At 42.0% G+C, this 27,439-nt stretch overlaps 1 protein-coding gene across 3 annotated transcripts in view; it reads left to right on the plus strand.

Moving 5' to 3' along the window:
* The first annotated feature begins 1,009 nt into the window (after positions 1-1,009).
* Positions 1,010-27,439, plus strand: part of SMG7 (SMG7, nonsense mediated mRNA decay factor) — a 46,734-nt gene continuing 20,304 nt past the window's right edge. For 2 of the 3 annotated variants that reach the window (XM_026062647.1, XM_026062667.1), the window contains exons 1-10: positions 1,010-1,166; positions 13,615-13,646; positions 15,150-15,267; positions 16,272-16,404; positions 20,088-20,259; positions 21,112-21,183; positions 22,186-22,336; positions 22,689-22,824; positions 24,939-25,101; positions 26,263-26,419. In XM_026062647.1, coding sequence (XP_025918432.1) covers positions 1,138-1,166; positions 13,615-13,646; positions 15,150-15,267; positions 16,272-16,404; positions 20,088-20,259; positions 21,112-21,183; positions 22,186-22,336; positions 22,689-22,824; positions 24,939-25,101; positions 26,263-26,419 — 1,163 coding nt within the window. In that variant the 5' untranslated portion in view covers positions 1,010-1,137. The remainder of the gene's footprint in view (positions 1,167-13,614; positions 13,647-15,149; positions 15,268-16,271; positions 16,405-20,087; positions 20,260-21,111; positions 21,184-22,185; positions 22,337-22,688; positions 22,825-24,938; positions 25,102-26,262; positions 26,420-27,439) is intronic. The other variant, XM_026062657.1, reaches the window with a different exon arrangement.

Raw genomic sequence — 27,439 nt, forward strand, 5'->3', positions numbered from 1 at the left:
CTGGGAGGGCGGAGGGGACCCCTCGCTGTAGCACAGCGTGAGCTCAGTTGTTTGCCTGGTTTCACTGGGTGAGGCGCTGCTGGGCGTTGTAGGCTTTTAAGGACCTTTCGTTACTGCTGTGAGAGCCTCTCAACAGCGGCAGAGATTTCCCTAGTTAGGAGCACAGTCCTCAGGATGAGGAATGGTGGAAGAGCAGTTTAGGAATATATCTATAATGTCTAAGGAGGATGTGTGAGAGGACATTGGTTATTTATCTTTGCTGTTGTTTCTTTGAACTTGAGATCTGTCCTCATCTCACTTGAAAACTTCACAGCTGCTGTCAAGCGGGGGGGATAAAAACACAGATTTGTTATCTCAAAATCTTTACTAGAATTGCATACTTTGCTGTATTTTTTTTTAATGTAGATGGTAGATTTTGCGGTGTTCAGTAAAACATGGGCTTTCCTTTGTGTGGGGAGGGGTCAGGAGAGTAGCATCTTAATTTTAGATCTCCGTTTTATCCCAGTGAAAAGAAGGGAAGACTGGCTTAACTTTCGTTGTGGAAGGAAATAAGGAATCGTGAATGTGACTCCTGGGCTGTAGTTTCTCACTGTTGTGTATGGCAGGATTGGTGGCTGTATCGTATGTGCCTCTCGGATACTCGTGGTGTTGCTTGCCGTACCTCGTTGACTGTAGTTTTACAGTTGTACGGGTTTCGTCACCGGGTTCCRCGTTGTCAGCTGCGCTCTGAGTATTGTCCTGAGGCCATGTTTCTAGACTCGTCTGACCACAGCTTTTCTTCCCATTTGAATTTAAGAAGAGCTGGAGAGGTGGTTCTGATCATGAGCTTGGGGACTTGCGAGACAACCAAATGAGGGGGAAATGATTTAAGCAGTGTTTTGATATTGTGCATTTCAATTGTGCTGAGTTACCTCAGCAGTTGCCCGTTCAGATCGATATAATGCTGTGAGCTGAGATGGAATAAGAACTTTTTGAGTAACCTTAGGCCTGCTTTCTTTTCTTTCTGTATTCCAGTAGGACTTTTCTCGGATTATTCACACTGGCTTCTGCACTCAAGGGATTGTCATAAGGAACCAGAAGGCTGAGGAGTCTCTTGGGATTGTTACACTGCCGTGGGCGACAGACTGAATTTCACTGATGGGACTCAAATCAGAGATACCCTTGAGGTACTTAGGAGTCCTGCTAGAGTTAATTCTCTCTTCCACCTTTAGGGCAAAAAGTATCATGTCATTTTCTGAAAATACTTGTCTCTAATACATCAGCAGTCAATTTTTCATATTTTAATTTCATTGTCTGTGTTGTTGAAAGTATCTTCTAGTGCTCAGCTCTTTTGGACAATTTTTTGCTTCATCTAATATTGGTATGCATAAGTTGATTTTCTTTCTCCCTTTTTTTTTCCCCTCCCTTCCCCCTCCCTTCTGATGTGTTCTCTGTTTCCAGTCTGCTGCCCCCACTAAAGTATCTCAGAAAGCTGCTGTCTAGCTTTTAGGAAGTGAGAAATTCACTCTGAATGCATTTCCGGTGTCACCTGATTGATTCTCTCAAATGAACTTGGGGAAAAGTTTCTCATGTTACTTTACAGAACCTTAAAGAGGTTAGACTCTTTTTGGCCCAACAAAATATACCTTTGGGGCATCAAGAGATTTTATTCAAGACCTGCTCTGGTGTTTCTTGGTGCCTTGATTTAATGAGGCCTTGTTAGTTGTTCCTATTCAATCAGGATACAGCAAAGGGCGGTTTGTTCTGGGCCAGCTGGTTCTAGGGTCCGCTGAACTCCAGTATGATCTGTACTGTTATCGACAACAGTTTGACTTCTTAGGTAATGTGTCAGGAATAGAAGGGAATGAATTGGTGATAAATCAGTTGGAAAGACGGTATCTTTTTCCTTCCTTTCCTGATAAGCCTATATATTCTGTTACTGTGTTTTCTGTTGGCATGAAAGCTCCTGATACTTGCTTTGCTGTGTCCTGTCTTGGTCTCACCATGGTTTGGAAGAAAGCATGTGGATATTGCTATGTCTCAAACAGTTGTGATTAAACCAGGATTTCCTGCAGCCTGCGAGGAACCTTTGGCAGACTCCAGCTTCAGTTCTTCTTTTGGTTTTGACAGTATCTTTGAGTATTTGTGCTCTTTATTTGAGATACGCTTGAAATGGTAGTAACAGTTGAAGGGTCTCTGGGGTAGTTTCATAACTAAAAATAGAAATGCTAACTACTTATACCTGTGAAGAGGGGGAGAAAGTAGGATGGGCGAGACTTCTTTTGGCTATTGAATAGATGCTAGTTGTCAGTCTTCAAGTAGTGTATTTCCTTGTAGAGGGCAATGTGGTGACAAAACTTCTGAGCAGAGCGGCTTGATCTAGCCAGCTCTGCCTCGGAAAAAGCCATTTTTTTTGGCAGGTCCTTATGATTAGCAATAAGAATGATCTCTGAAGAATTTAAATCACTTTTAAAAAAAAAAAGTATAGAAAAACTTAAAACTGTAGCAGCTCCTAAAGCTTTAATAACTAGCAGCAGATGCTACTGTAAACTCGAGGAAATGTTATTTCAATGTGGAGAAAAATCTCTGTGTGGTTCAAGGAAGGCTGATCATTAATAAAATGACCAAAAGATTCAAAGTAAGCTTGTAATAAAGCTCTAAAAGGTTTTTTAGTTTGTCTTAGTTTCATCGATATGTGTAAAGATGAGTATATATGTAAAATCTTTAACCAGAAAAGTGATAAACTGCCTAACGTATCTTGATGACGTTAATTTGAATTAATACAGAAGACCTTAATTTAGGAGCATGTCATGTGTATGTTAGGTCATGAACTTCTAGCAGTTTTTTTCTCCATTTATACGTACCCATACTGTTTCATTTTAGAGATTTCGGAGTTTTTTTCTTTTTTTGAAGTAAACTGTAGGAGTTACAGGGCTTGGGATGAAGACAGTAATAAGAGGTGGTTGGCTTGCAGTGTTTGTAGTCAAACCTTAGCTAAAATGCTCATCTTCCTATTTTTGATATCAAAGACTGAAATAACATGTAAAGCTTGAAACTAACCTGAAAGATTTTTCAATATGTTCCTAATGAAGATATCAAATGCTTGCTGATGTTGTTCAGGCAACTAATGACTATTTTGGCAGCTCCTATTGTAGATTGCTAGGCAGAAGTGAGCATGAAAGAAAGTGAGGAATGCCTATAGCAACATTGTGTTGTTCTCAGACTTTTGGGATACTCTCTCAAAATCAGACAGGTAAAATTCTGTACACTTTACATTGATTTTTTTAAATATATATGTAATATAAACTATATAMTATATTTTATATATATATAWTATGTTATATTTCCTTTAATTCGTGAAATAATCCTTTGAGGACTGCAAAACATAGGAACTGCTGTGCTGGAGTGTTAAGTTTTCAGATGTGGTCCCAGAGTATCTTGTCTTTAGGAGYGACAGGTAGGAAAGTCATGAAGATTTTTGAGCCTTTAAAGACAAAGGTGCAGAAAATCTTATCTGTTTGCTTGAAAATGCCATTGAACATACAAATTTCAGATTTTGAGGTTAGACCAGCATGATTCATGTAGTTCCTGTGCTTTATTGTCAAATGCTGAAATATGCTGCCAAAATTATTCTGGTTTTAAACTTGTTTTGAGTATGCTAGAATACTGTACAAAACAGCTCCAGCTTATTGTGGTTGCAAAGTGAAGTGGCAGAGTTGAGTTTGCCTGTGCAACTTGGATATACACACAGGTTGAGTTAATAACCATTAAATGTGTAGTCACGTGCTGAATCTTTTCCCCACGTGGTCCCTTCTTGCTTCATTTGCGGCAAAGATTCACAAAATGTGTTCTCAGCCTAACCGAATAAGGACAAGTCACTGCCTTTTTCACCACTTTATTAAAGTGGCAATAGGTTGAGGGAGGCCAGTGGCACTTGCTGAGGGACTTTGGTGGAAGGAGGGAGCCTGGGGCCCTTGTGGTGCAGCTGGACTGCAGGGGAACCTGAGGTGTGCCGGGCTTCTTGAAGGCAAGACCTAATGCCTTGCGGGAATGAGCTAGCAAGATCACCGGAACCGGCTGCTGTGGGATCTTGAGGTCTCTGCCCCTGGGGAACTTCAAAAATAAGTTAGACAAATGTTTGTCAGGAATAGCATCAGGGCAAGGGAATGGACCATGTAACCTTTCAAGGTCCTTTCCAGGCATAAGATTTGTTTGTGCCTCAGGCTGGATGTGATAATCCAATGCTGCAGAGCCTTTTCCTTAACTGGTGCAGAGTGTAAAATGAATATAGCGAACAGGTCTGGCCTAACTGTTGAAAGGGAGTCTGCAGTCCTGGGAGTGCTGAGAACTGGATTCTGTTTTGTTTTTCTGCAGAGCTTATATTTGGTGAACATCAGCTAAAACCAAAAACTTTTCCATACTTTATTCCCAAAGCAGGCACTGATAGCAGTTGACTGAACATAGCGCTAATTTCTTTGAGACAAAGTCCTTGCTAGTTTTATATCTAAAGTGTTGAGTTTAAACTTGAACTAAAATGATCTTCTTAAAAAATGCTTAATCCCCAAAAGCCTGGTTAAGCTTGGAAGTTATAAATTTGCTCAGGAGCATTCCTAACCAATTCATTAATTCTTAAAACAGGGAAGGTTAAGTTATCGGTTAACCGGCGAATAACTAAGAGAGCTCTGCTGGGGAATGACTGCAGAGGCAGCAGCTCCGTTCGGGGGCGGCTGGGACCTGTTATGGCAAGAGCGGAGGGGAATGGGCGAGCGATACCCAAATTGGTTTTCCCTAGAACCCCTTGTGTTTTAGAGGGCTTGAAAGCTTTACGCTGCCCTCTTCCTAGTAGCGTGCCCATGCTGCTTCGCTGCGTCTGAGCTAATGACGTTTGCTGGATCTGAGCTGGCTGGATTGGGCGTAGGTCTCAGCTGAATACAGGCGAGAGAGCGGCTTTTATCTATTCTAGGAATGTGTGTGTTTTGCTGGTAGACTTTCAGGTTTCGTAGCGGACAGCCCATCGGGATGGGGAGAATAGTCTTGAATGTGAAAATATAGTATGGGGACGGAGTTTAGTGTTAAAGACATGCACCTGTGAATATTAGATGATGACAGGTTGCTCTCTAGACAAGTTATTCTATATCCTTTGGAAAAACTTCAGAGGTGTGCTCCATTACTGGTACGTGCCGTGTCCTTAGYGAGCGAAATGATATGCTGCCCCTCTCCTGAACGTGGGAAAAACAGCAGCAGAGGAATCCAGGCACAGCCGGATGCTGCTAACCGGAAGATGAATTTGGGATCCGGTAACGGCGCTTTCCTTAGCTCCTTGCAGCTCAAACACATATCCTTGATACTGTGTGTCGCGTTTGTGCTTCTGTTGAAATACGTAGCAAACGTTGCTGGTTGTGTGGTCTGAGAGCGTAGTGGCCATGCATCCTCGTCTTTCATCTGAACTTACCCTATGGGATAGGGCTGCATTAATCCTGTGATGGTAGAGGACTCGGCCTCTTCCTTTTCCATAGTTCCTTTTTTGGAAAAATCATTTTGCAGATGTCTCTAGCTTAAAAGTGTGTTTCAAAACAGTGTTGCCTGTGTGTTTCCGAATGAGAATGGGGAGCTGCTTGTGAGGCCCCTATAAACTCTTGACACTAATACAGTTAGTACCCATTTAATTAATATAAATGGATGATAAAATTCTCCCTGACTGGTGGTCAGTCTTAATTCCATTTCTGTGCTTTGAGGGTTGCATTTTGTCTCAAAATGGAGAATTGAAAATAATTTCTAAGATTTAATTTACAATTAGAATCATGCTCAGATGTAATCTGAACATTAATTGTAATAGCTTGTGTAAACTATGCAGTGTCCTTTCACATTGAAAAGTCTCTTAATTCTTACGAAAAGCCATTTAAAAACTTCTGGTTGTGTCATTTGTCAAATTCTGGATATATGTTTTATTTGTATGATATTTACCTAGTTGTGAATTAAAATGAGCGTGGTTGGGCAAAAACCTGCTCCGTACTGTTGTCAAATCACTACAGTGAATAATCGAAACATCGATAATTTTGGTTTAGGCTTTGTGGTTTTTTGAAGGTCTCGACTAGTTGTCTGGGCATACGTCTCAGTATCAGTGCGTAGAAAGCACGTGTTCAAAATGCTGAAGACTTTCCAAGCCCCAACTAAATCTCAGTGTTTAATAAGAACATTTTCTGTTTTATTTGCTTTTGGGGCCTACTTGGTCTTTTATCCTTCTCACCTGAATGAGTGGTACTGATTTATTGAATGTTTATTTTACTTTATTCCAGGTTTTTATACTTCTAAAATGACTTATTTCAGGACAGTCTCCACATACAGAGCAACTGCAGGATAGCTTTCTCCACCGTATCTATTCTAGTCAATTCATTGCAAGCACGGGACTAGGGATTATGGGATTACTCCCCCCCTTTTTTTTTCCCTCCTCCAACTCTGGTGGTGATACCTAGMTATCTAATATATTTGCGCTTTCTCCAGCTGCTGCTTAGCAAGGAAGTTATTCTTAGTATCTCGACTGCCCGTGGTTTGGAGTCCCCTTTAGCGGTTCCCCCCTGTGTCTGTGCAAGTTGTTCGCAGCTTTACCGAGCTGCAGCCGAATCAACTTGGGCTGCTGGGCAAGGGGTAGTTTGAGGGTGGACTGAGAGCAAGGAGAATAACGACCGACACCRAAGAGAGGCAAGATTTCTCAGTTTTATCTCTGGAGGTATTAGTGGAGGCTACAGACGGTGGTAGAACCGCCGTAGCTGAAAGTCAGGATTTAGAGAAAATGCCACCTGTTGCCCTGTTCATGCCAAGCGAGGTAGGTTTCCCCTGGGAAGCCTGTTTCATTCGTGTGGCTAGTGCCTCGTAGCAGGCGCTCTGCTCTGCAGCTCCACGGGCTGATGAGACGGCGTATTTCATCTGGGTAGCCAGAAAACAGCATTAAATTGACTATGTAATTACCAGCCATTGAATCGAATGCCCTGTAATGCTTGCCCGTGAGATTTCTTAAAATGCTCAAGGAGGCTGGCGATCTGCTCTCTAACTGAACCTGCTCTAGCCCTCCGCGCGGCTCACAGAAAGAGCGTGGTTTTTGAAAATGGTTTGATCCTGTCTGCCTAAGCGTAGCTGATAGATGCCTGATGCTGTCTGATTTCTGTGTTCTTTCTGGATTAATTCTGGACATGATTTTCATAATGCAAAAGCTATTAAAGAAATTAAAGCTAATGTTCAATTATTAGACTTTTTTTTTACTTTTGTCAGCATTTTCCAGCCCTTAATGCAGATGTGAAGATACTACCAAGTCAGTAATTGTAATGTAACAGATGAGTACTGGCCTTGCAAAGTTTCTTGTTATCCATCTATGTATCTATGTATTTATCACAAGCAAAACCTGAAGCTGTATGCAGTCTGATCAGGATGGATTTGAGAGAGCCAGAGATAGGGGTGTCGGAGGGCATAATCTGCTTTCTGTTCAGAAAGTGATTCCTTGTGCGGTTCCAAACCTTGCAAAATTATCCTGGAAAGTAACTAGTTCAGGTGTAAACCTCTCGCATCTCCCTCACTACCCTGGTAGTAAGAACTGCCAGTACTGCTGTGTGCTGAGAGAAAGCTCCTTAATGTGGGTATGTGAGCAAGCAGAGCTGCTTGATTTTCTTTCCGAAATCCACACGTTTTTGGGAAGCAGGCTGTAAATAGCAGAGTGGATTACAAGGCACTCTTCAAGRTTTTTTTTATTTATGCCATCACACATTTAAGATAGCTCTTCAAAACAAAAGCAAGCTTTTCCAATGAAAACTAGCAAGTTTAAGGAGACAGATTATATGTTCTAAGGTTAATTGTTTTGCTGTTGACYTGTTCTCAAGTAAACAGCAAAACTGACCTGCTTTCAGCCAGTGCAGACAAGCTGTTGACCTCCCGCTCAAGTCGGTATCACTGTATGTATAGTGTAGTATTACTCTGTGGATGCTGATAAATAGATAGGATAATTCCATAAAGGTATTCATTTTTGGAGACTGTTCTCTATTAAAAACTTTCATTTGAAGGTGTTCCTTAAGAAAAATTACCCTTGTCTTCAAGGGTCACAAACATTAAAAGCTCTGTTCTTTCATTAGTTATGAACATACCTTTTCTTATGGTTATTAAACTGTTTTTATTCCTTCAGTAATTTGCTCTTAATTTTTCTATACCTAAAACATTGTCAGGGTTACATGAGGAGCTACACGGTCAGCTCCTATGGAAGGGAAGGAAAACGTGAATAGAGTTTTTGTGACTGACTTTCTCTGCCTTAACCCTGGGCAGCATCTTTCGAGAGATTAGATTTCTCCCCGATGGCTCCAGGAAAATAGTATTCCAGACAACTAATAGGTCAAGATGGAAAGTTAAAGAACAGTGTATTACTCAATATTTTAAGAATATTTTTACAAACCAATGGCTAGAATTTGTGGAAGACTCAGCTGAGCTTTTTCGAGCTAGTCTTAGTACTGGCCCGATATCCCTATTCTTGTTTGAATCCACAAGCCCAGGTTGTTGTGTGTCTAGTTTGCAGATTGCTCTCCTGACTTTGGCTTTAAAAGCTCTGCAGAACAGCCCCGGGCGTACTGCTGTTGCTGAACAGCTCTCTGTAGCCCGGGTACCGTTTCTAAGGCATTTAACTCACGTTTGCGGCCGAGGATCGCACTGGCTCCTGTGATTGACGTCGTCTCTAGGCTGGAATGAGAGAGCAGAGACCGCGGTGTTCGGTGGAGACGGTCGAGCGCTAGAAACTCGAGCAGGGCAGGACGCTCCGTTCCTTCCCCATAGACTAAACAGGAGAGCAAGCATATATAAACTTTGGTTGGGGTGGGTTTACCTDTTGGGAACACCTCTATTTCCCATCTTCGGACAACCGGAGGGGAAAAAATGGGTTTGAATRAAGCAGGCTGTGAGGACACTTAGGCCCTTAGCCTAGAATTGGTTCTGCCCTGACTTCAGCTGCTTGTAACAGTAAAAAGTGTTAAATTTATTGCATGTAAAAATAATAAGCTGGCTACTGTTGAAGATGTTTTTCCAAGGAAAATCACTGCCAAATGTGTGAAGACTGTCCTTTGAGTGTAAAAGGTTAGCCGTGCGGAGCATTTAGCTTGGTGACTCACAGCCTGAGCATCTCTTGCTGTGTCAGTAATAGCTGGCAGCAGTAAAACCTCCCTGCGTGCGGAGCAAGTGGTTTCAGTGCCTTGTGAAAACGATGGTCGTTTAAATTAAATGGCAACACTTGCAAGTTTGTAGCATTAAGAACTTGTTCAATTAAAGCTGCCTAAAAAGAGTTGTTGAACAGTGCGTATGTGATGCACAAATAAATAAGCAGAGTCTAGACTTGCTTCAGACTCCCGGTATCATGGTGAAATCCTGGCTCCATCCAGTTACCCTGCCAGGCAAAGGCTTGGTGAGCTGCTAAGTGGAGCTGCGCTCTGACGGCCTGTGTTTAGGTAGGTGAAGTTGAGTGAATGGGTAAAGAAAACTTCCCAGAAAGTTGTTTGTGGTGTGGGGAGGTGTTTTCTGTTTGTTTGTTTTTCTTAAGTACCCTGGTGCTGTTCTTCAGCTGTACCAGTCCTGGATTTGTACCCAATCCTAAAATTGTGGAGGGGGAAAAAAAACAAACCCACACAAACCTTGTCTTTGACAAATTGTGGTCGACACACACTGTCTACAAAATAGTCCAGGAAAGTCTCGGTTCTTCCTGTATCATCTTTCAAAATCCAACCCTGAGCAAAGYTCACCAGCTGTTACGGATTAGTGCCCAGGCAGTTTCTAAAAATTGCTAATAAGGCTTTATGTTTTGTCAAATATTAGTGCTTACTCTTAGGAATTGAAGAGAGTGCACTTGTTTCGCATAAAGCTGTCAGCCGTTTATACCGGACAGTAATTTTTGCTCAGTGCTGAACTCCAGGTGCGAATGCTGTCTTAGGTAAAATGTTTAGGTGTTCATGAACAACCCCATTCTCCTGTAATTCTGCTTTATAACGTTGTTCACTGCCTGTGCTGTTAATGTTTCCTACTGCTTTTCCTTGCTCTGAATCAGCAGGAATAAAACTTAATTCCTGACTTTTTTTTTTAAGAGCTATTCATATTTTTTATGAAAGTAATCTAGAATAGTAGTTGCTGGGTATTACTTTGGAGTTCCTTTTGGGTGTCAGCCTTATCACCGATTGGAATGATTTTAAAAAATAGTATGTTATCATGGAAAAATTACCTTTTCTCCTCCAAAGAAAGGATTCCCTACCTTTACTTCCTTCTTCCCTTTTGGAAGAAGGAGATACTTCTGGCAATGCCTGAATTTGGCCAGTTGTTCTCTGTGATCCTCTCCTTCAACAGGACTTCAGACTGGTCACTTAGCTCCTGTTAAGGCTTGGTAGACTAGGGTCACTTTTCATTACCGTACAATTTCTGCAGGCACCTCTGGGGAAGAGAAGTGCAGAAATACAGACTCATGCTTGGAGTGAAACTACCCTGACCATTTAATATAGCGTGTACAGTATTCACCAAACAAGCGATTGGGCTCCGACTGCTTTTATATGGCTAGCTGCCTGGACTAATCTCCCATTTTCCTACTGAGAAGCCTTCGCAGGGCTTGTCGTGCCCTAGCAGATCTCGCACRGCTCGTGCTCTGCGGGTAACTGAGAGGAGCGTGGAGTGAGTGAGCTTGACTTTGTCCCGTCGGACGTGCAGAAGTCCTGTCTTGGTTAGCGGGGTAACGCGGAGGCTGCTGCTTTGAAAATTTGGTCTTACTTTTTTTTATTATTTTTTGCTTTCGTGCACTTGTTAACAGAGGAATACTTCTGTACAATTGATACACTCCTCTTAGGGATGTAACTTTTTTATGTATATATGTGTGTGCATATGTGTGTCTATATATATAATATCAATCACTGATATTCTTTATTTTGCATGCTTTGAATGAGCCCTTTTTGTGGCAACAGTAGAGCAGATTCATTCATTTAGCGACACTCGAAGTCCAGATATACTGGAGTCCAAGGCAGAGTGGCAGTAAGAGGATTAGAAAACTGAATTTATGCAGATTGACAGTTCAGTGTGCGAGAGGGACCTGGTGGTTCAGAGTACGGCTTTAGGGTTTTGGTGTTTAAGTGGCCGTTCTACGAAGGAAGGCAGCAGTCGGGAGTCCCTGTGTCACTAGGATGTGCTGCAAGGACGGCTCTGTTTGCAGCAGGGATGCCGTGGGCTGGTGATTCAGAGAAAGCTTCCTAACCGTCACTAAGCAATAAAATAGTTACATAGGGAGGTTGCATGGTCGTCTTTTGGGGGGGATTTTAAAAGCGAGTGAAGCAAACTTTGTCCCTAGTGTAAAGGTACAAGTAGGAATAGGTGGTTTTTTTTTTTTATGTACCCTTCCGCCTAAAATGTGCATGGGAAAGACATCCCTCTATTGGTGGCGTTGGGTTTCTGTAGTGTTTATCAAGTTAAGGGGAACAACTTGTTTTCCCTTTCTGCTTACGGAAAATTTGATTGATCGAGAATGGTGAACCTTGAAAATGGAAAAGCAGAATGCGTCTGTCCTGTTTTTCTGTGCTAACTCAGGTGGTTGGTTCCAGGCTAAACTTCAGGTCTGTGTTGCACTGAGTTACGGGAAAACAGGACTTCGTATACTGCCAACCTGCTAGGGGCAGGAAAGCTGCTTTTGCCCTCTGTGGGTATGTAAATTTTAATACATATTAAGCCTTTAGACCTTTTGTTTTAGTTCTGAGCRTTCGGTTTGAAAGTTTTGCAGCTTTTCAAGTATTTGAATAAAATGAGAATTYCTTTAGCTGTTGAACTATTTTAATGAACTGAATTGAAGGTTTTTATAATTGCACTTCAAGTTAAGCTAAAGCCCTAGGCTGGATTTATGTTAAAGAATAGCTATYGTGATATACCAAACTGTACATTTTAATGAAGATGCTGGGAATGTTAATTTGAATAAACTACTGTTTGTGCTCTTTGGCTTTGGACCACCAAACAGGTCTTTAGGAAACTTGACCTCAAGACTCTGAACTGCTGAGGCAAACTGGCCAGTGAGTTATTTGAGAAAACGTTCTTGAAATGATAAAGTGTGTAAGCAAGTTGCACCAAGTTTGCTGGCAGCCAGAACATCGGCGTGAGTCAGTGTAGTGCRAATTCAATATGACGCTTCAAGAAGATGTACGGACAAAAGACTTGCTAATGGTTGCCTGACAGTGTTTGTAAGAAATGAAGGATGCCCTTCCAGYGAGCTCCAGTTTCTGTCCACTAGGAGTCTCTCAACACCAGCAACGACTCTTCAGTGAAGTGCCTTGAAGGCATAAGCAATGCATCTTTTCTGTCAAGATGCTATAGAGTAACTAGATGTGAACTAGTAATTCTGAGACTGAGTTGTTCAGGAGTAGAGCAGAAATATTGAAGAAAATACAGGTGCAGCTATAAGTACCTTCATTCACAGTTTGACCAGGACCACCTCGAGCCATAATGTTAGCTCTGGGCATTTACAGAGCATCTGTCTACAGCAGCGCTGCTTTAAGGCCTGAGACTRTTTTTATCTAAATTCTCTAGGTGGCAGCTGGTCAAAACTTCACAAAAAGAAAGCCTTTGTAACAGTGTTATTTGTAGTCCCCTTTCAAAAGTTTAGGACTTAAAACAGTAGAGGGTACTTMTACACACGCGGTTTTCAGAGGAGCAGTTCTTGGCTTTCAAAGGGCAAAGGCCTTTTGCCCGGAGGAGGATTTCTGACTCATGTTTGCTGTTTACATGATTACTGACTCATGTTACTCATGTGCTGTTTGCAGCAGCACGCTGTCCTACCCAAACGAAGCAGCTCCCTAGGAATCGTGGCTTTGGCAGCACAGGTTGCCTTCTCAGCTCAAAGAAAAGATGGCAAAACTGGCAGGTGTTTAAAGTACCCGGCAGAGTAAACTTTCTTCTGAGCAATCGCGTTCGGGCTTTGAAATCGTAGTATCACAAAATTGCTTCGTTAGATTTTCAGCGCAAAGTAGCATCTCGCTTGCCTGCTCCATATAGACCAYTCGTAAATGTTTATTTAATCAGGCCTCTCCTCCAGTGTCGCTCTGCTTGAGGAGCTCTTTGCCGGCCTGTGCCGCCGGTGGGGCTTTGCAGAGGCTGCTCAGCGAAGGGACGGCAGCTGCTTTCGGTATGCTCCTTGCCACCTCTTTTTCTTGAAAACGTAATCAAGTTGTGACTTCAGGGAGGCAGTGCAAGGAAGAGAGGTAGCTGCGGAAGCCGTGGTCTTTTCGTCGCCTCTCCTTAGGGAAAGCGAGGGCAGCGCGCAGGAGCAGGTCTGCAGGACCGTGCTGGCCGGTGCCGTTGGGCGTTTGCTCCCCTCGGGGCTGTGCTGGCTAGGACCTTCCACGTGCGACTGCTCAGAGCTAATTCAGRCAGGGGAGCTATTGACTTTTATCGTGATATGATAGCCGAGGAAGGCATACTGTTAAACAACAGTAGCTCAAATTCACGCTTCATGGCGGGGGGGAGAAGTACCAGGTTAGGCTGTAGGCAGCCTGTAAGGAGCTGGCCCCGCTTTCTGTACTCCCTGTTGCATGAATTTGCTGTAGCGTGAATGATTACTTTGATCAGTTTCTAATTCCTTGTTTTATTGCTTTCTTACAGGCAGGCTGAAGTCCTGAAGGCTGACATGACAGGTAACCGCCTCTATTGCATGACTGGTGGAGCTGCTAATATCGATTCCCGTTGTTTCTTCTGTGTGTTTCTTAGGCTTGCCATTCCRAAGAATCCTATGAAAAGCGTGTGCGTTATGTTAAAGGCTTGTCCTCCATATGTRAATAAATAGAATTATGACTACTGTGGCCCTCTTTTCTGGATCCAAAATACATGCTTTTAAATTTTTGAATTTGCTTTTGAATTTGGATGTATTAAAGCATGTGGAGATATAGGTTATGCCCCTACTCCTCTCCCGCTGTGCTCTCCCTCTTGGAATGAGAGAGACCCGTATCCAGACTGTCACAGGAGCTAGTTTATCTGAGATAAGCAGTGGGAAAAGGATCTTGCTGGTTTTAAGAARTCTGGGTGATGGAAATGTTGATCTGAACACTACCATGTGTGTTATGAAAATGCAGCCTGCAGACGCTACAAAACGCTACAAACTGTTTTAAACTGCATGTATTTCTGTAAATTGAAAATGGYCTGTATTGATGTATAAACCATGCGATACAAGCAGCTTGCATAAGGAACATATGCTCAGCCGTCTRCGTTGTAGCGGGTTGGTATAGGGCGTGTAGCAGCTTGGCTAGTACATGTAGGGACTTTTAACTGGCTCGACCCACCTGGCCCGGCACGAGTGGCACCATCAGCAGAAGGGTTTCCCTGGGATGGGGCTCATGCCTTGCGCTCCAGCAGCACCTACGTAGGTGACCCCACAAGGCGTGGGAAGCTTGGCTGTGCAGCTTGTGGCAGCAGGGGAACAGGGTTTGCCCTCACCCTCAGCGATGAAAAGCAGGTGGCTAGCGAAGAGTTAGAAAGTGGCAAGCATGCAGCAGAACTGCCCCAGAGCGTTCTCCTCGACGCCAGCAGCTTTGCCTCAGGGTCTGCCCTATTTAGTAGTAGTAGTAGAAATCCTTGTTGATTTCTTTTCCATTGACTTTTTCAGTTTCAACTGGAATCTTCCTAAAATTCATCCAATAGCAAAAAGTTCTGCAGCTTAATAATGTGTGGACACCGACCCCTCTTTTGTCTGTTTTGAGCTTGCCAGCTGCTGACTTTGCTAACCTCCACTTTTAGTATTGTAGGAGACAGTGATCTGTTAATCCCTGCTCTTTCCTACCCTGCTGTTTCCAGTTTTAAAGATCTCAGCCTTGACAGGGTGTCTGCAGCCTCTCAAAAGCAGAAGTCAGAAAATTCCCACATTTCCCCAAGTACTAGAACTATGAACTTGGGATTCCAAATCTGGCACCCTGTCCCCTGAGCTGTCTGGGCTGGCCTGAACACTCATTTCTGCTCAAGATGGTGTGCAGGCTCTGTAGTTCTTGTACTTCAAAGTTTTGATGAATCTGTGTTTGGCATTGGGCACCTTATACTGTGCTATATTCTTTCACTTTGTAGGTGAGTGAAAAATCAATTGGAATAACTCTGTAAATTTGTACACTACAAAAACGGTTGTCTTTTGTTTTTGCTTTTTTTTTGCCCAGATTCGAAGCTGGGTCCAGCAGAAGTCTGGACGTCCAGACAGGCTCTGCAGGACTTGTATCAGAAAATGCTAGTGACTGATTTGGAATATGCTTTAGATAAAAAGGTGGAGCAAGACCTGTAAGTACTTCGGTAAACATATGTATGTATAATATGTGCTGATTAGCTGGAAACCCTCAACACTTACAGAATAGTGATTGTATCCCATGAAATGGTGGTCTTRTTTCCTTTAAAATGAAAGCTGTGTTGTGGGTGAAACACGAGAATGTAACTAGAGAACAGATTAAGAGAATTCAGTAGGTTAGTTTTTTACCTCTGGCAGCTAGCAGCAGCCGTTTCATGCAGGAGTGGTTTTTGGTGAGCAAGATAGAAAGGAGAGAGGAAAGAAACAGCTGTCGTCTTTGCCCTCAGAGAAGGGTGGGAGCAGAAAGGAGGAGGTTTGCCTAACGCACCAGCCTGGAGCTTTRAGCAAGGTGTCAGGGTAGAGAAGAGCAGCTGTCAAGACCTTGGCGTAAAACTCTCTGAGCTCGGGTTGGGCAGAGGGAGGAAGAGCAAGAGAGCGCTGTACCAGGGCACTTGTGACAGGCGCCTTCAGAGTTGGGGGAAGCTCGTACAGAGTTTCTCCATGCGGTGAGTCCAGCCCTTGTTACTGAAGATGCGGACGTGTGTTGTAACAGGCTTAGTCAAGAGGAGCGYGTGATTCTTTCAGCACTGTGAGGGAAGCGGGATCAGCAGGCTGTCGGAGTTGCCCTCTCCCTGCCTCCAGAAGCTGAATGACTTCTAACTCTGATTTCCATACTCTGTGCCCCATTTTGAGAGGAGAGAGCTATGATGCCTAGATCTAAGCAGTTAACAGAGCAAATATCTATGCTGTTATAGTATTAGCTATCCAGTATCAGGATCAATTTGTCTAGCTCTGAGAGATGGGGAAAGGTGGTTCTTCCTTATTTAACATTTATTAACATTATTCTTTTAATCTGAATGTTGTCTGAATTTGAATACACTTCMTCTTAATATCTAATGCTTTGTAATTAAGCAGTTCTTTCCTGTTGCCGGGGCAGGGATTGCTATCTGCATGATGAGACATTTCCAAAATAAAAGGAAAACACTTCTTTTGTTTTCAGTTGGAATCATGCCTTTAAAAATCAGATCACTACACTACAGGGTCAAGCGAAAAATAGAGCAAATCCAAATCGGAGTGAAGTTCAGGCGAACCTTTCTCTGTTCTTAGAGGCAGCTAGTGGCTTCTACACACAGGTGAGTCTCAAAATGTGCATTGCTTGTAGTATATTTGCATAGTCTGGAAGGGAACGTGCTCCTGCCTTGTACTGCATGGGTGCAGGCGCTTTATAAAGCTTCTGCTGTCCTCTGTCAGATCTTCTGTGCTGCTCCAGCAACTGGTTATGTTTAATGCTTCATGAGAGGTGAGCTCCTGTGCTGTGTGGACATGAAGAACTGTAGTACTAATCTGRGGAAGGACAGGAGAATCAATTTACTAGGCAGATAAAATCTGATCTTTTCTCTTAGCATATGAAGCTATTACTGCTATGGCTCAACCAGTGTATCTTGATAACCCAGGCACTCTCAGTAGAATGCATCTAAGAAGCTGGTGATGTGCTTTTGATCAGCTGAAGCCTCTACTTGATCTTAGACTTCTGTGAATCTGGTAGTTGTCTTGGTACTCCATAGAAACATGGAAACCATTTAAGTTCCCTTCTGTAGCACCTGCTTCAAAGCCAAAGAAACCACCACTTTGGGTCCGTTTAGCCTTATATTCTGTCTCTTGACAGTAGTCTGATGTGACCGCTCAAGGAGAGAGCAGAAGAAACAGGAAAATGCAGAATGATACTTTCCTGCTATGGTCTTTTGCATTCTGTCTGTAAGGTTGCTTGGGAGCTTCTTGAGCTAGTTTGTACCTGGATCATCATGCTTTCTAGCTACCAGGAGACCTCTGCTTCATTGACTGTCTAGTCCATTTGACTTGAATCCATCTACCCTGGTCTCTGCAACAAGAATTCTGTGAAAAATTCTGTTTCCATTATGTCATCTAAAAAAAAAAAGGTTAACTAATGACTTCTGTATTCTTCTTGGTTCTTCTGTTTGCTGTTTCTCTAAAAATTCCCTTCTCATTACTTCTCATTACTATTCATGATTTTCTGGGCCATTGCCATAATTCCTTTTCGTTTTGGAAAATGTGAGGCTTTCGCTATATGAAGCCATTTCTCCTGTTAGCAAAGATAAACAAAGATATTCAGTATTGTTCTTAATTCTGCTCTGGAATGACTGGAGCTATGTGCAGAATTCAAGCTGTGGGTACACGGTGGCATAACATTTTGTGCTTTGTTCTGTGTTTCTTCCTCATAATTCCTAATGCTGTTGCTGAGTGTTGAGCTAATATTTTTCCAAGYGCTGTCTACAATAAGCACAGCTTTTTTYTTCTATATGGTAATACCTTAGTGCCCACCACAGTTGCACTTACAAGTAAGGTGGGGGGTTGTCCCCCAAAGTATTGTTATGCGTTTAATAACGTAATTCACTGGCTGTTTTGTGATCAGGTCTCCCAGGCTTACAAGCATATCTTCAGTCTTAATACTATATATTTGTCAAAATTTGTTTGAAATTGCAAACTTCAGTTGCATGAACTTTTCTTCTGCTTGAACAAAGCTGTATTGATGAGTTTTGAGTTAAGTATACTGCGAGTTTTTGGTTAATTGTGAAAGACCTGTGCAGGAARAAGTGATTTTTAACTTCCAACTTGGCTATAGCATCAGATTTTCGTTTAAGAGGTTTTATTGTGGGGTGCTTTTGTTTTGCTGTTGTTGGGTTTTAATTGTTTTTAATAGGTAATGTAGAACTGGGAATGCATGATGCTATAGGGCTACTTGTAGGGGTGCGATTCCAGTTCGTGTATGTATTCATACTGCCAGATCCTTGCCTGTRCTGTCATTTGTATGTTAGATCTCAGTTGGTGGATTGTGGAGWATAAGAGCCTCTGTATGCTAATGGCTTTAAAAAAGTTGACTTCCTTTTTATTTTTTATTTTTATTTATTTTTCCTCCTGTTGGATATGTGCTTCCATAACTGTTGCCGCTGCTGAAACCTACTTCCTAAGCAGTTCTCTGACCGAGCTTTCTGTCTCGGCTTGCAGTCGCTTCAGGCTACAACAYGCCCAGCAGCTCCCAGTCCTTGCGTCAGTTCGGGGTTTGACTCTGAACACGTGCAAGGCAGCCGCAGGTTTTTCCAAAATCGGTGTGAAGTTTAAGCTCAAGGGAGAGGAGTCTTGTTTCAGGCTGCACCGCGTTACCCACTTTAGATATGGGCTGACAAGCGTCTTTTCCTTGGGCGTTAGGTTTTTTGGGAATGCTCCTTGCTGGAGGAGCCGCCTTGGCAGGCCACGGCATGGCTGCTGAGGGTTTTCTAGCATTTGCACCTTCTGTCTCGTGTAGGCATTTTTCTTCTCTGCAGCGTATCCAGAAGCTTTGCTATTCCTGTGTACAACGCCAGAGCCTGGGGTGTCTTTCTGTGCTTGCTGTGACGTTAATGGTTGCATTTTTAGCTCGGGCTGGATGCCTGCCATCCAACGGCTAGGCCTGTGTAAATGACGTCTCTGAAGGAGAGCACGAATTTTTACATTTCGGCATGTTGGAAGATGTCAAGTTTCTCTCTTTTATCCAGCTTTCATCTGTGAGATGTCTTCTACTTTGGGGATTTTATCTTCCCTCCCCTGGATAAAAGACAGAGCAAGAGAGGGAAGAAGCGTAGCAAGCCTTTCCCTGCAGCGAGCAAGAGTGCCGCGTTGCCCTTTAAGCAGTTGGCAGAAAGCTCTTGGGTGACCTGTGACACCTCCAGCTCAGCAGAGTTTAGGGAACTTTACTTTTTACCTGCTAGATCTTGCTGTGATCTTCAAGTTGTTACAACCAAGCACATGAAGAGTGCACCAATCTCTCCATCAGCCCGGGGCTTTCCGTGTGCCTTTATCTGGAAGGGGAGCTCTACCCTAGGTCTCTTTTATTTGGAGACTGAGTATGTTCACAGCTGGGGGAAGTCTGTCAATTTTGTCTTAAGTTTTTAACCTTGGAACACAGCTGAATTATTTATATGTGTATTTTTTTTATTGTCATATAGTGACAGTTACTTTTGTTAACTGGTCATACAAAGTAATTCTGGTTCCAGGCTATTTGCTGGAGTCCACAGGGAAAAACTTCAACAGCACTAATTAGAATGGTAAAGTCCAGACTTTCCTTGGATCAGCTTTTGAAATATTTGATTAAGTAGCTGCTGTCTCGTTCCTTGAACGAGCCTGACTGAGCTTAGCACAAATATTTGCTGGCTGGGCAACCCGTGCAGTGGGACAGCTCAGCCGCTGAACTGCTGGCTGCTTTTGCCTCGCGTTGCCTGCGAACTTGGTTTGGTTCGAGCTTCTCTCTGAACCATAAGTCAGAGTAGTGCTTTTCCTCATGACGGAACAAACTTCCTTGGGGGATGAATGGTGTTCCTTTCTCCCCCCCCCCGCCCCCGCATGGTGTCACTTCATTTAGGTATAAAAAGCACTGTTTTTTCCATTTAAAAATGACCTATTTAATTTTTTTTCCCAAAAAACRTTTAGACCCCTGATTATCCATCTCCACTGTTGCATGCTTGGTAACTTGAATACTGTGGGAATTGAAATGCTCGCTGGATTGGGATGCACAGCTCCAGTAAAACTTCTCTTTATAATTCTGGGAAAAATAATGCAGTGTGAAGCTACATGACTTCTGTATGAAGAATGTAACTCAGATTCACACTTTCAGGAACCTACGCTTGTTAGATTAAAATTTGTTTAGCTAATCAGTGTCAATCCATGCCTCTTTGGGTGATGGCGTGTGTTACTGTTGTATGTTGTTTCATTGCTTTTCTGATTGTTGTTCCTAACTGCTATTAAACTAGACCTATTTTTCTAGTTATTACAGGAATTGTGCACAGTTTTTAATGTAGACTTGCCATGTCGTGTGAAGTCTTCCCAGCTGGGAATCATTAGCAATAAACAGACGCACACCAGCGCCATTGTGAAGCCGCAATCTAGCTCCTGCTCTTACATCTGCCAGCACTGCCTTGTCCACCTTGGAGATATCGGTGAGTTTTTGAAGCAAAAAGAGGTGGGACGTTGAGTTCTCCCTCTGTATTCCACCTTCACTAACAGAAATCTGTATACGGGCAACTGCTAGACCAAGTGGTCTCCCACGATTAGTGGCTGACTGCATGTTTTGCGGTTGTTGCAGGTGGAAAGGCCTGGAAAGCAATGCTGTTAGGCTCTTCTGGTGTGTTGCATATTAAAGCAGAGAGGCAGTTAAGGATAACTTTCTAGTGATTTGCTAGAATTGCTTTCTTCTAGCATACTTCTCACGTAGTCATGTTATAGCTAGAAGGCATAGCAAAATGTTGAAACTGGAGACTCTTACAAGGACTTGTTGCAGCAGGCTAGCATACTTCCCCCTTTAAGAATGTTACTTTTAAATCTGTTATATACAAAAGAGAAGGTTAGAAATCAGCCTTTCATAAGTGAGGTTTCTATTTTACATTAAGCTCAATAGGTTTATTTCTTTGCATCTTGATTAGATTAGAGGTACGTCTTGTCAAAAGTTCTATTTTTTTACAGGAATCTGCAGCTGCTATTGTAATAACTTAAAAGTAGATCTAGTTGCTGATTGTGCAGAGAGGTCTGAAAAGAATTTGTAGCTCTTTGGATGCAATGCTATTGGAAAAGTGTCTTTAAGTGAGAAGTGGTAAGCTGTGACAATAGGACCTGAACAGAAAACAACCACCTTAAAACTCATAGTGCTTGATATAATTATATGTTCTTCTAATGCTTATTTCTAAAATAATAGTAAAATGCTCTTCAGGTAAGCTGAGTTGTATTAAAAATAGGTGCAGGAAAACTGATTTATTTATTTATTTTTGTCTAAACTTTTTTTTGTGTTCTCTTAGCTCGCTACAGGAATCAGACCAGCCAGGCAGAGTCTTACTACAGACATGCAGCTCAGCTTGTCCCTTCCAATGGTGAGTCTGGGATACCTTTTCAGTTCATAATTACAAAGGAAGACTTGAGGTATTTGCTTTTCTTGTGTGACAGTTGGAAACTTGGGATTTTCTTTCAGCCTCCCCCAACCCTTAAAAAAAAATAAAAAAATAAAAACAACCTTGCAACAAAGTCTAATCCATTAGTCAATTATTTGGATAGTAGCTGCTTGCCTGATCTATATCACTTGTCTCATTTTGTAAAGGCTTAAAAAAAAAAAAGTTAAAGTGCAACTTTAGTCTAAGGCTTTACTAGTGCTACAATATGCTACGTTATGCATTCTTAAGTACAGYTAATTGCAGCTGGTGGGCAAGTTGCCTTTTTTTCTTTTGTTGTTTGTTCGTGTGCCAATTTCTAAAGTTCAGTAGCTAGTACTGGGCTTTTCAAGTTGCTCATGCAGTTTTAGACCTTGTTTTGTTCAGGTACCTAGCTTTTAGCTATTGGGCTACAGTGGCCCAAATAGTAGGGGTGGTGACGAGGATAAATCGCTTACAAGCCAGGCTGATGAAATCAGTAATTCAGCTTTAGGTAGCTACATTTTAAATAAGAATTTTTCCACATTCTAGATAGCAAAATTTATTTTCTATAGGCAAAAAAAGATAAATGGATGCTGTTTAGTCTTTTCTGTGTTATGGCAGATCATGAGGCAAAACTGGGTTAGTTAGATTTTGTCCAGATAGATACTGATAAATGTGTTGGTGGCAAAGGCTTGGTTTTGACTGTCATCTTATTTAGACAAAATTTTAAGCCATATTTGTTTTCTAATTTTAAAGGATTTGTGAATTAAAAAGAAAAAAAAAACCTGGAAGCTTCTGAATTTGAGTGGTACTGAAATGAGACTCGAGTAAAGGAGTCAGCAAATGAATTGGAATCCTGTCTGTTAAAGATCTTAGGAGTTTTTGCTCCCTTCTAAAATGCCCAGACTCAGGCAGAAATCTAACATGCTTCACTCCATAGCAAGTTGTCTTTTTTTTCTCCCCTAGGTCAGCCTTATAATCAGTTGGCTATTCTAGCTTCCTCCAAAGGAGACCACTTGACCACAATTTTCTACTACTGCAGAAGCATTGCTGTGAAGTTTCCTTTCCCAGCTGCCTCCACTAACCTACAAAAAGCACTTTCTAAAGCACTGGAGAGGTAAGACTAAGTATGATTTATTTTTGTTCAGATAAGATGGAACAGACTTCCTCCAAATTTACCTCCCTTGCCAGAAGCATTCACGTTTGGTATTGGGAACAAAGTAGAAGTTCCTTGACCCCCTTCCAGTCACAGCATCCTTATGCATGTATGGAACAAAGAATGGTTTGTGTCTGTGACACTCTTGAGCRTGAATAGTGTATATTAGCAATAAGCATATCGTGCCAACATGAAAAGCAGCCTGGAGTGGACATTCCTCCCTCCTTGAACTTCGTGGAAAACATTTGTAATGTTATGTGCAGCTGTGTCTAGTTCCAAAGACCGAAGTCTGGTATTTCTGTTCTGAATGTAGTCGTGATGAGGTGAAGACTCGATGGAGTGTGTCTGACTTCATCAAGGCATTTATTAAATTCCATGGTCATGTGTACCTGAGTAAGAGCTTGGAGAAGCTGAGCCCTCTTCGAGAAAAGCTGGAAGAACAGTTCAAGGTTAGTTCTAATGATGTATTAATTAATATGCTGCAGAGAATATTTTTAGCAGCACAGTTCTGAAATTGCAGACCGATAACAACTTTCTCGCATGCTAAAATGTAGTGAGCTAGCTCAAGTAGCCAGCTCTGGGAGGTTTGCATGGCAACTAATAATGGGTTTCTGTTGACTTCTGCAGATGATAGGATTTTTTCCATTTGACATGTGATTTAGTGTTGCGGGAGATGTAGGAGGACTCTGTAACCACACTTGATTCTCTGCTCTTTAACCTGGATGATTCTTGGATACCCATGGAAAAACGCTTGCTTCATCTGGGAGAAGTCTTGGCTAAGTTGCCTGAAGAATTTTGAGAGCTTCACTTTTGGATGGTTTTCATTCACTCCCACTGGTTATTAAGGCTGCTTTTAATTTTCCTCAGACAGCTTGCCTCTCCTGTGTGTGGTCTGCTTTTAAAAGCAGTGTTCTAGTATAGCCTTAATTTGTGTGTGGACTGGAACTATTCAGAACAAATGTTTCCTCTGGAAAATCCAGGACTACCTATTAATTATGTAGCCAGCTCATTAAGTTAGACAATGTAGCAAGGATTTAAACAGAGAGGATTTTTAAAGATGTTTATACAAGGTGTATGGTTTCAGAGTGAGCACTATATTAACTGTTACATGTCTTTTGAAAACTGCTCTGCTTCAGCAAGCTTGTTTGTGGAAAATGAGCAGGTACAATAGATAGGTTCAGCAGAGCAAATTTAGCTTTTAGTAGATGCTTTTCCAAATTGAGAAAGGGAAGGGGATCTTAGCAATGTAAAGAATTAGAAATGTCCTTTACAGAATTTGTTTACATTTTTGCATTGAATTGGTCTGCTAAAAGTAGGTCCAAACAGTCCTGGAAATACAATTCACAAGTAGCTCTGCTTTTGTAAGAGCTTTGGATGCGAGCTGCTTGAACATGGGGAGTTAAAGTGAATTTTTCAAAATTAAGTGATTGTATCACTGATGGGTTGTTGGGGTTTTTTTTTCCCTGATATTTGCTGTTGAGTAAGTGCTGCTTTTTCCAGAACGCTTATAATCAGTAATGATATGCTTGCTCAGGCATGTGGGAAACAGCCTTATCTTTGGAGTGATACTGGTTGTTAAAATTGAGCTAATTACACCCTGTTTTGTTGCTTAGATTACTTTTTTGTATATATTACGAAACATAAGGCTCGATTTATTAGATAGCAGTTCTTCTGACTTAGATGGATTGAATGTCGATGTGAAGTTGACTGTATGGTGGATAATCACTTTAACAGCGTTATGGCTGATTTTAACTTTGAATAAGGAGAACAGTTGTAGAGTTAGGAGTGTTCAGCCAGGTCCTCAATTCTGCTGTTAACGGCCCTGGCAGTTCAAGTTGTTGGATTTAGAGTGCTTTATGCCTTTAACTAAAAAAATCAAACCTTTTTCTGATGCTTAGAGTGGTTAATCCACTTGCCTGCCTGCCTATTGTGTCTGAATAATAAGCTGATTGTGACTTAAGTTCTTTTTTTTTCATAGTGCTCCAAAATAAGTATTAAAGTTTCTTTTCCATTCTAAAAGATCAGCTGTCTTTCACAGCACTGTTAGTGAAATGCATTTGTAAACAGCCTGTGCTATTTTTATCAACCGTGGCATTCTGTGACCCATGAAATTGGATGTGGAATTTCTTTAATGCATAGCCATACAGTAGCTAAATTTTCCTGGAATCTTTTTTGTTAAACCAGTCACCCTGTATCTGCCATTTCTGGGAAAGACTGAAAACTAGTGGGGAACCATGTCCGTGCAGTTCTCGTAGTCATGCTGGAATGCTGTAGTTGGACATTCGAGTTGCGCTTTGCCTGAAGAAGCGCTGTTCCAAAGGGTATCGTTCCGCTGCGTGTACGAGCTGGTATGCAAACAAAATCCTTGGGCTTAGCAGTGGGTAACCTCGTGTGTCCTCCCGGGAAGCCCAGTGCTGTGTTATTAGGGATGGTCTGAAAAAAATCTAGATTGAGTGCTGCCTTAAGGACTGGAACAAGCAGTGCAGTAATAACTACTAATCTTTTCAAGTGTGCTTTGTCGTATAAAAGCACATGCTTTGTACTACCCATGTCTTTGTTACAGAGGTTGTTATTCCAAAAGGCCTTCAATTCTCAGCAGTTAGTACATATTACTGTTATCAACCTGTTCCAACTGCATCACCTGCGAGACTTCAGCAACGAAACGGAGCAGCACAGTTACAGCCAGGATGAGCAGCTCTGCTGGACGCAGTTACTGGCGCTCTTCAGTACGTATAAAATCTAATTGGTTTTTGTATTTCTCTCTTTTTTTTATACACAGTCCATTAAATACATTAGTAATGTGCTGTCAGCATCTAGCGTAATGGACATGTGAGAACTGATGAGAGTGGGCACTACGGGGGAAAGCGAGGAAAGACGGCTGTGCAGCATCAGCGCAGGTTTAGCAGTGCTGCGTAATGCTGGATTTACGTGCCCTGGACTATCCCATTTGAAGCCTCACAGAACTCAATCTTTTTCCTGGTTCTGAAGGAACTTTTCAACTTGGGTGCCAAGTTGGACCTGACTTGGCTGTGGATGAGACCAGGCTCAGAGTTACTGCTCTACAGTTAGATGCAATGAGGTCCGAGTTGCTCTGGAGGGAGCCGCTTCTGATTTAACAGGGCTGAAGTTGAGCGAGTGCTGGTAGACTCTGGACCTCAGCTGCTTCTGTGGTCTTGCTGATCTCAACTAGGAGATAAGTAGGAGCGCAGAGCATTTTAGTCTCTAGTGGCATAATGCTGAATTGCTTAACCTAATCCTGTCCATAAGCAGCTTGGCCATATTCATAAATACCTAAATTTCTGAATAACTGAGTTTCTCCAGATGCCAGCRGGGAGTTTGTTCTGAAAGCACCAAAGTCACACTTGTACTTGGCGCTGTTGCTCAGCTTGTGTGCCCTAACGGATCTGAGCTGGGTGCCCTCCTGCAGAGCCTGCCTGACAACCTGGGAAAATGGATAATGTGCAGATAGAGAATTGAGCTGACTATTTCTAAAACATGGATAAATAAATATCTCTTTGGTCTGGTTTTGTTGCCTTAACTTTTCAAAATGATTTGCCAAGACTCTATTTTTGTTTGTCTTCAAAAAAAAAACTGAAGAGCCAACCCCCCCCCCCACCACCACCACCAACTGCTTCATGGTAGCAAACTATGTATTGGGGGGGGGGGGGGAGAAAAGATGTTCTGATCTTCCAGTGGAGTCTCTAGGATAAAGTTATTGTGCTGCTTTGTTCTAAACAACTAGCTCTTAAAAATAATGTTTTATGGGTGGAATGTATTTTATTAGGTTATTTGGTCAGTTTTAACATGCCATTTCCCCATCGATTTATATATTTATTTATAAAATATATATATTTTTTTTCCCTCTCCCCTCTTCTGTCTGTTTCTAGTGTCCTTTCTTGGAGTTCTGTGCAAGTGTCCTTTACAAAACGACTACCAGGAGGACTCTGGGGCTGCATATCCTCTTCCAGCTGTGAAGGTTTCAATGGACTGGCTGAAACTTAGACCCAGTGTTTTCCAGGAGGCAGTAGTTGATGAAAGACGGTAGTGAGTGTTAATCTTTCTTTTGATACATTTAATTGCATAAGGTAAAAATGACTGATATGCAAATAGTAATGGGAAAACTGATCCTTTAGCTCTTCATTAGACATCAAAATGGTAGGGAATGTAATGCGCTAAAAAGTTTATGAAACAAAACATGAGCCTTTTGGGTGCTATGTGAGCCAGTTCACTGTCTTAATTGGCTTTAGGTTCACTTGTAATTTTTATTTATTATTTTTAAGATCAGAGGGATCCATTTTCAGGGGGTCTGACTTCAACATTACTATTGAAGGTCCCCTTATTCTAGCCTTTTGTAATTGGTTTCTCAGTTTTATTGAGGTAGGAGGCAAGAAAATGCTTGTCTTAGGTTCATTCAGTAAGTCAGCAGCTTGGGCAACGCTAAAATCCAGAGYTTTTGTCGCTCATGATCCAGGAAGCGATTTGAATTTTGGTAGAAAAGGTCTTGAAATTTCATCGCAGGCGTTGCTGTTCTGGTGTATTGCTCTGACTCTTCACCTCTGTCTGTAACGTCGTAAGTTTAGACTAAACAATCTAAACCTAGCTAACTTTTTTAATAGCCCATTAACTTTTCTTGAATAGTAGCAACTAAATAAAGTGATTCTGACCTGTTAGACATTTCTTCAGACTGGAGTGACTTTTACTGTCACAGTTGGAAAGTAGGGTGGGAAACCAGCTTGCTTAGCTTATCTGGTGCTTGTGCCGCGGTGGTTTCAACTCTCCCAAAGCAGCATGCGCTGCAAAAATGTGATTCTAGCCATGGCTTCCCCATGCACTTACTCTGTGACTTGGGGAGGGCAGGAGTCCCTATAACCTCAGTTTGCCAAAGTGCTGATTGAGGGGAAAGGCTCACTCGTATAAAGCCCCAGAGCTTYGGGAACTTCAACTCCAGGCTTTATCCTGGTATTTTGATAGGGAATTTTAATCAAGAACATTTGATATAAAGTAGTACTTTCAGAGAGAAGATGCAGGTAGTATTTTTATGGAGTATTAAATTGAATCTCTAGT

Source organism: Apteryx rowi, unplaced genomic scaffold (genome assembly GCF_003343035.1).
Source record: "Apteryx rowi isolate R43461 unplaced genomic scaffold, aptRow1 scaffold_100, whole genome shotgun sequence".
Taxonomy (NCBI): Eukaryota; Metazoa; Chordata; class Aves; order Apterygiformes; family Apterygidae; genus Apteryx; species Apteryx rowi.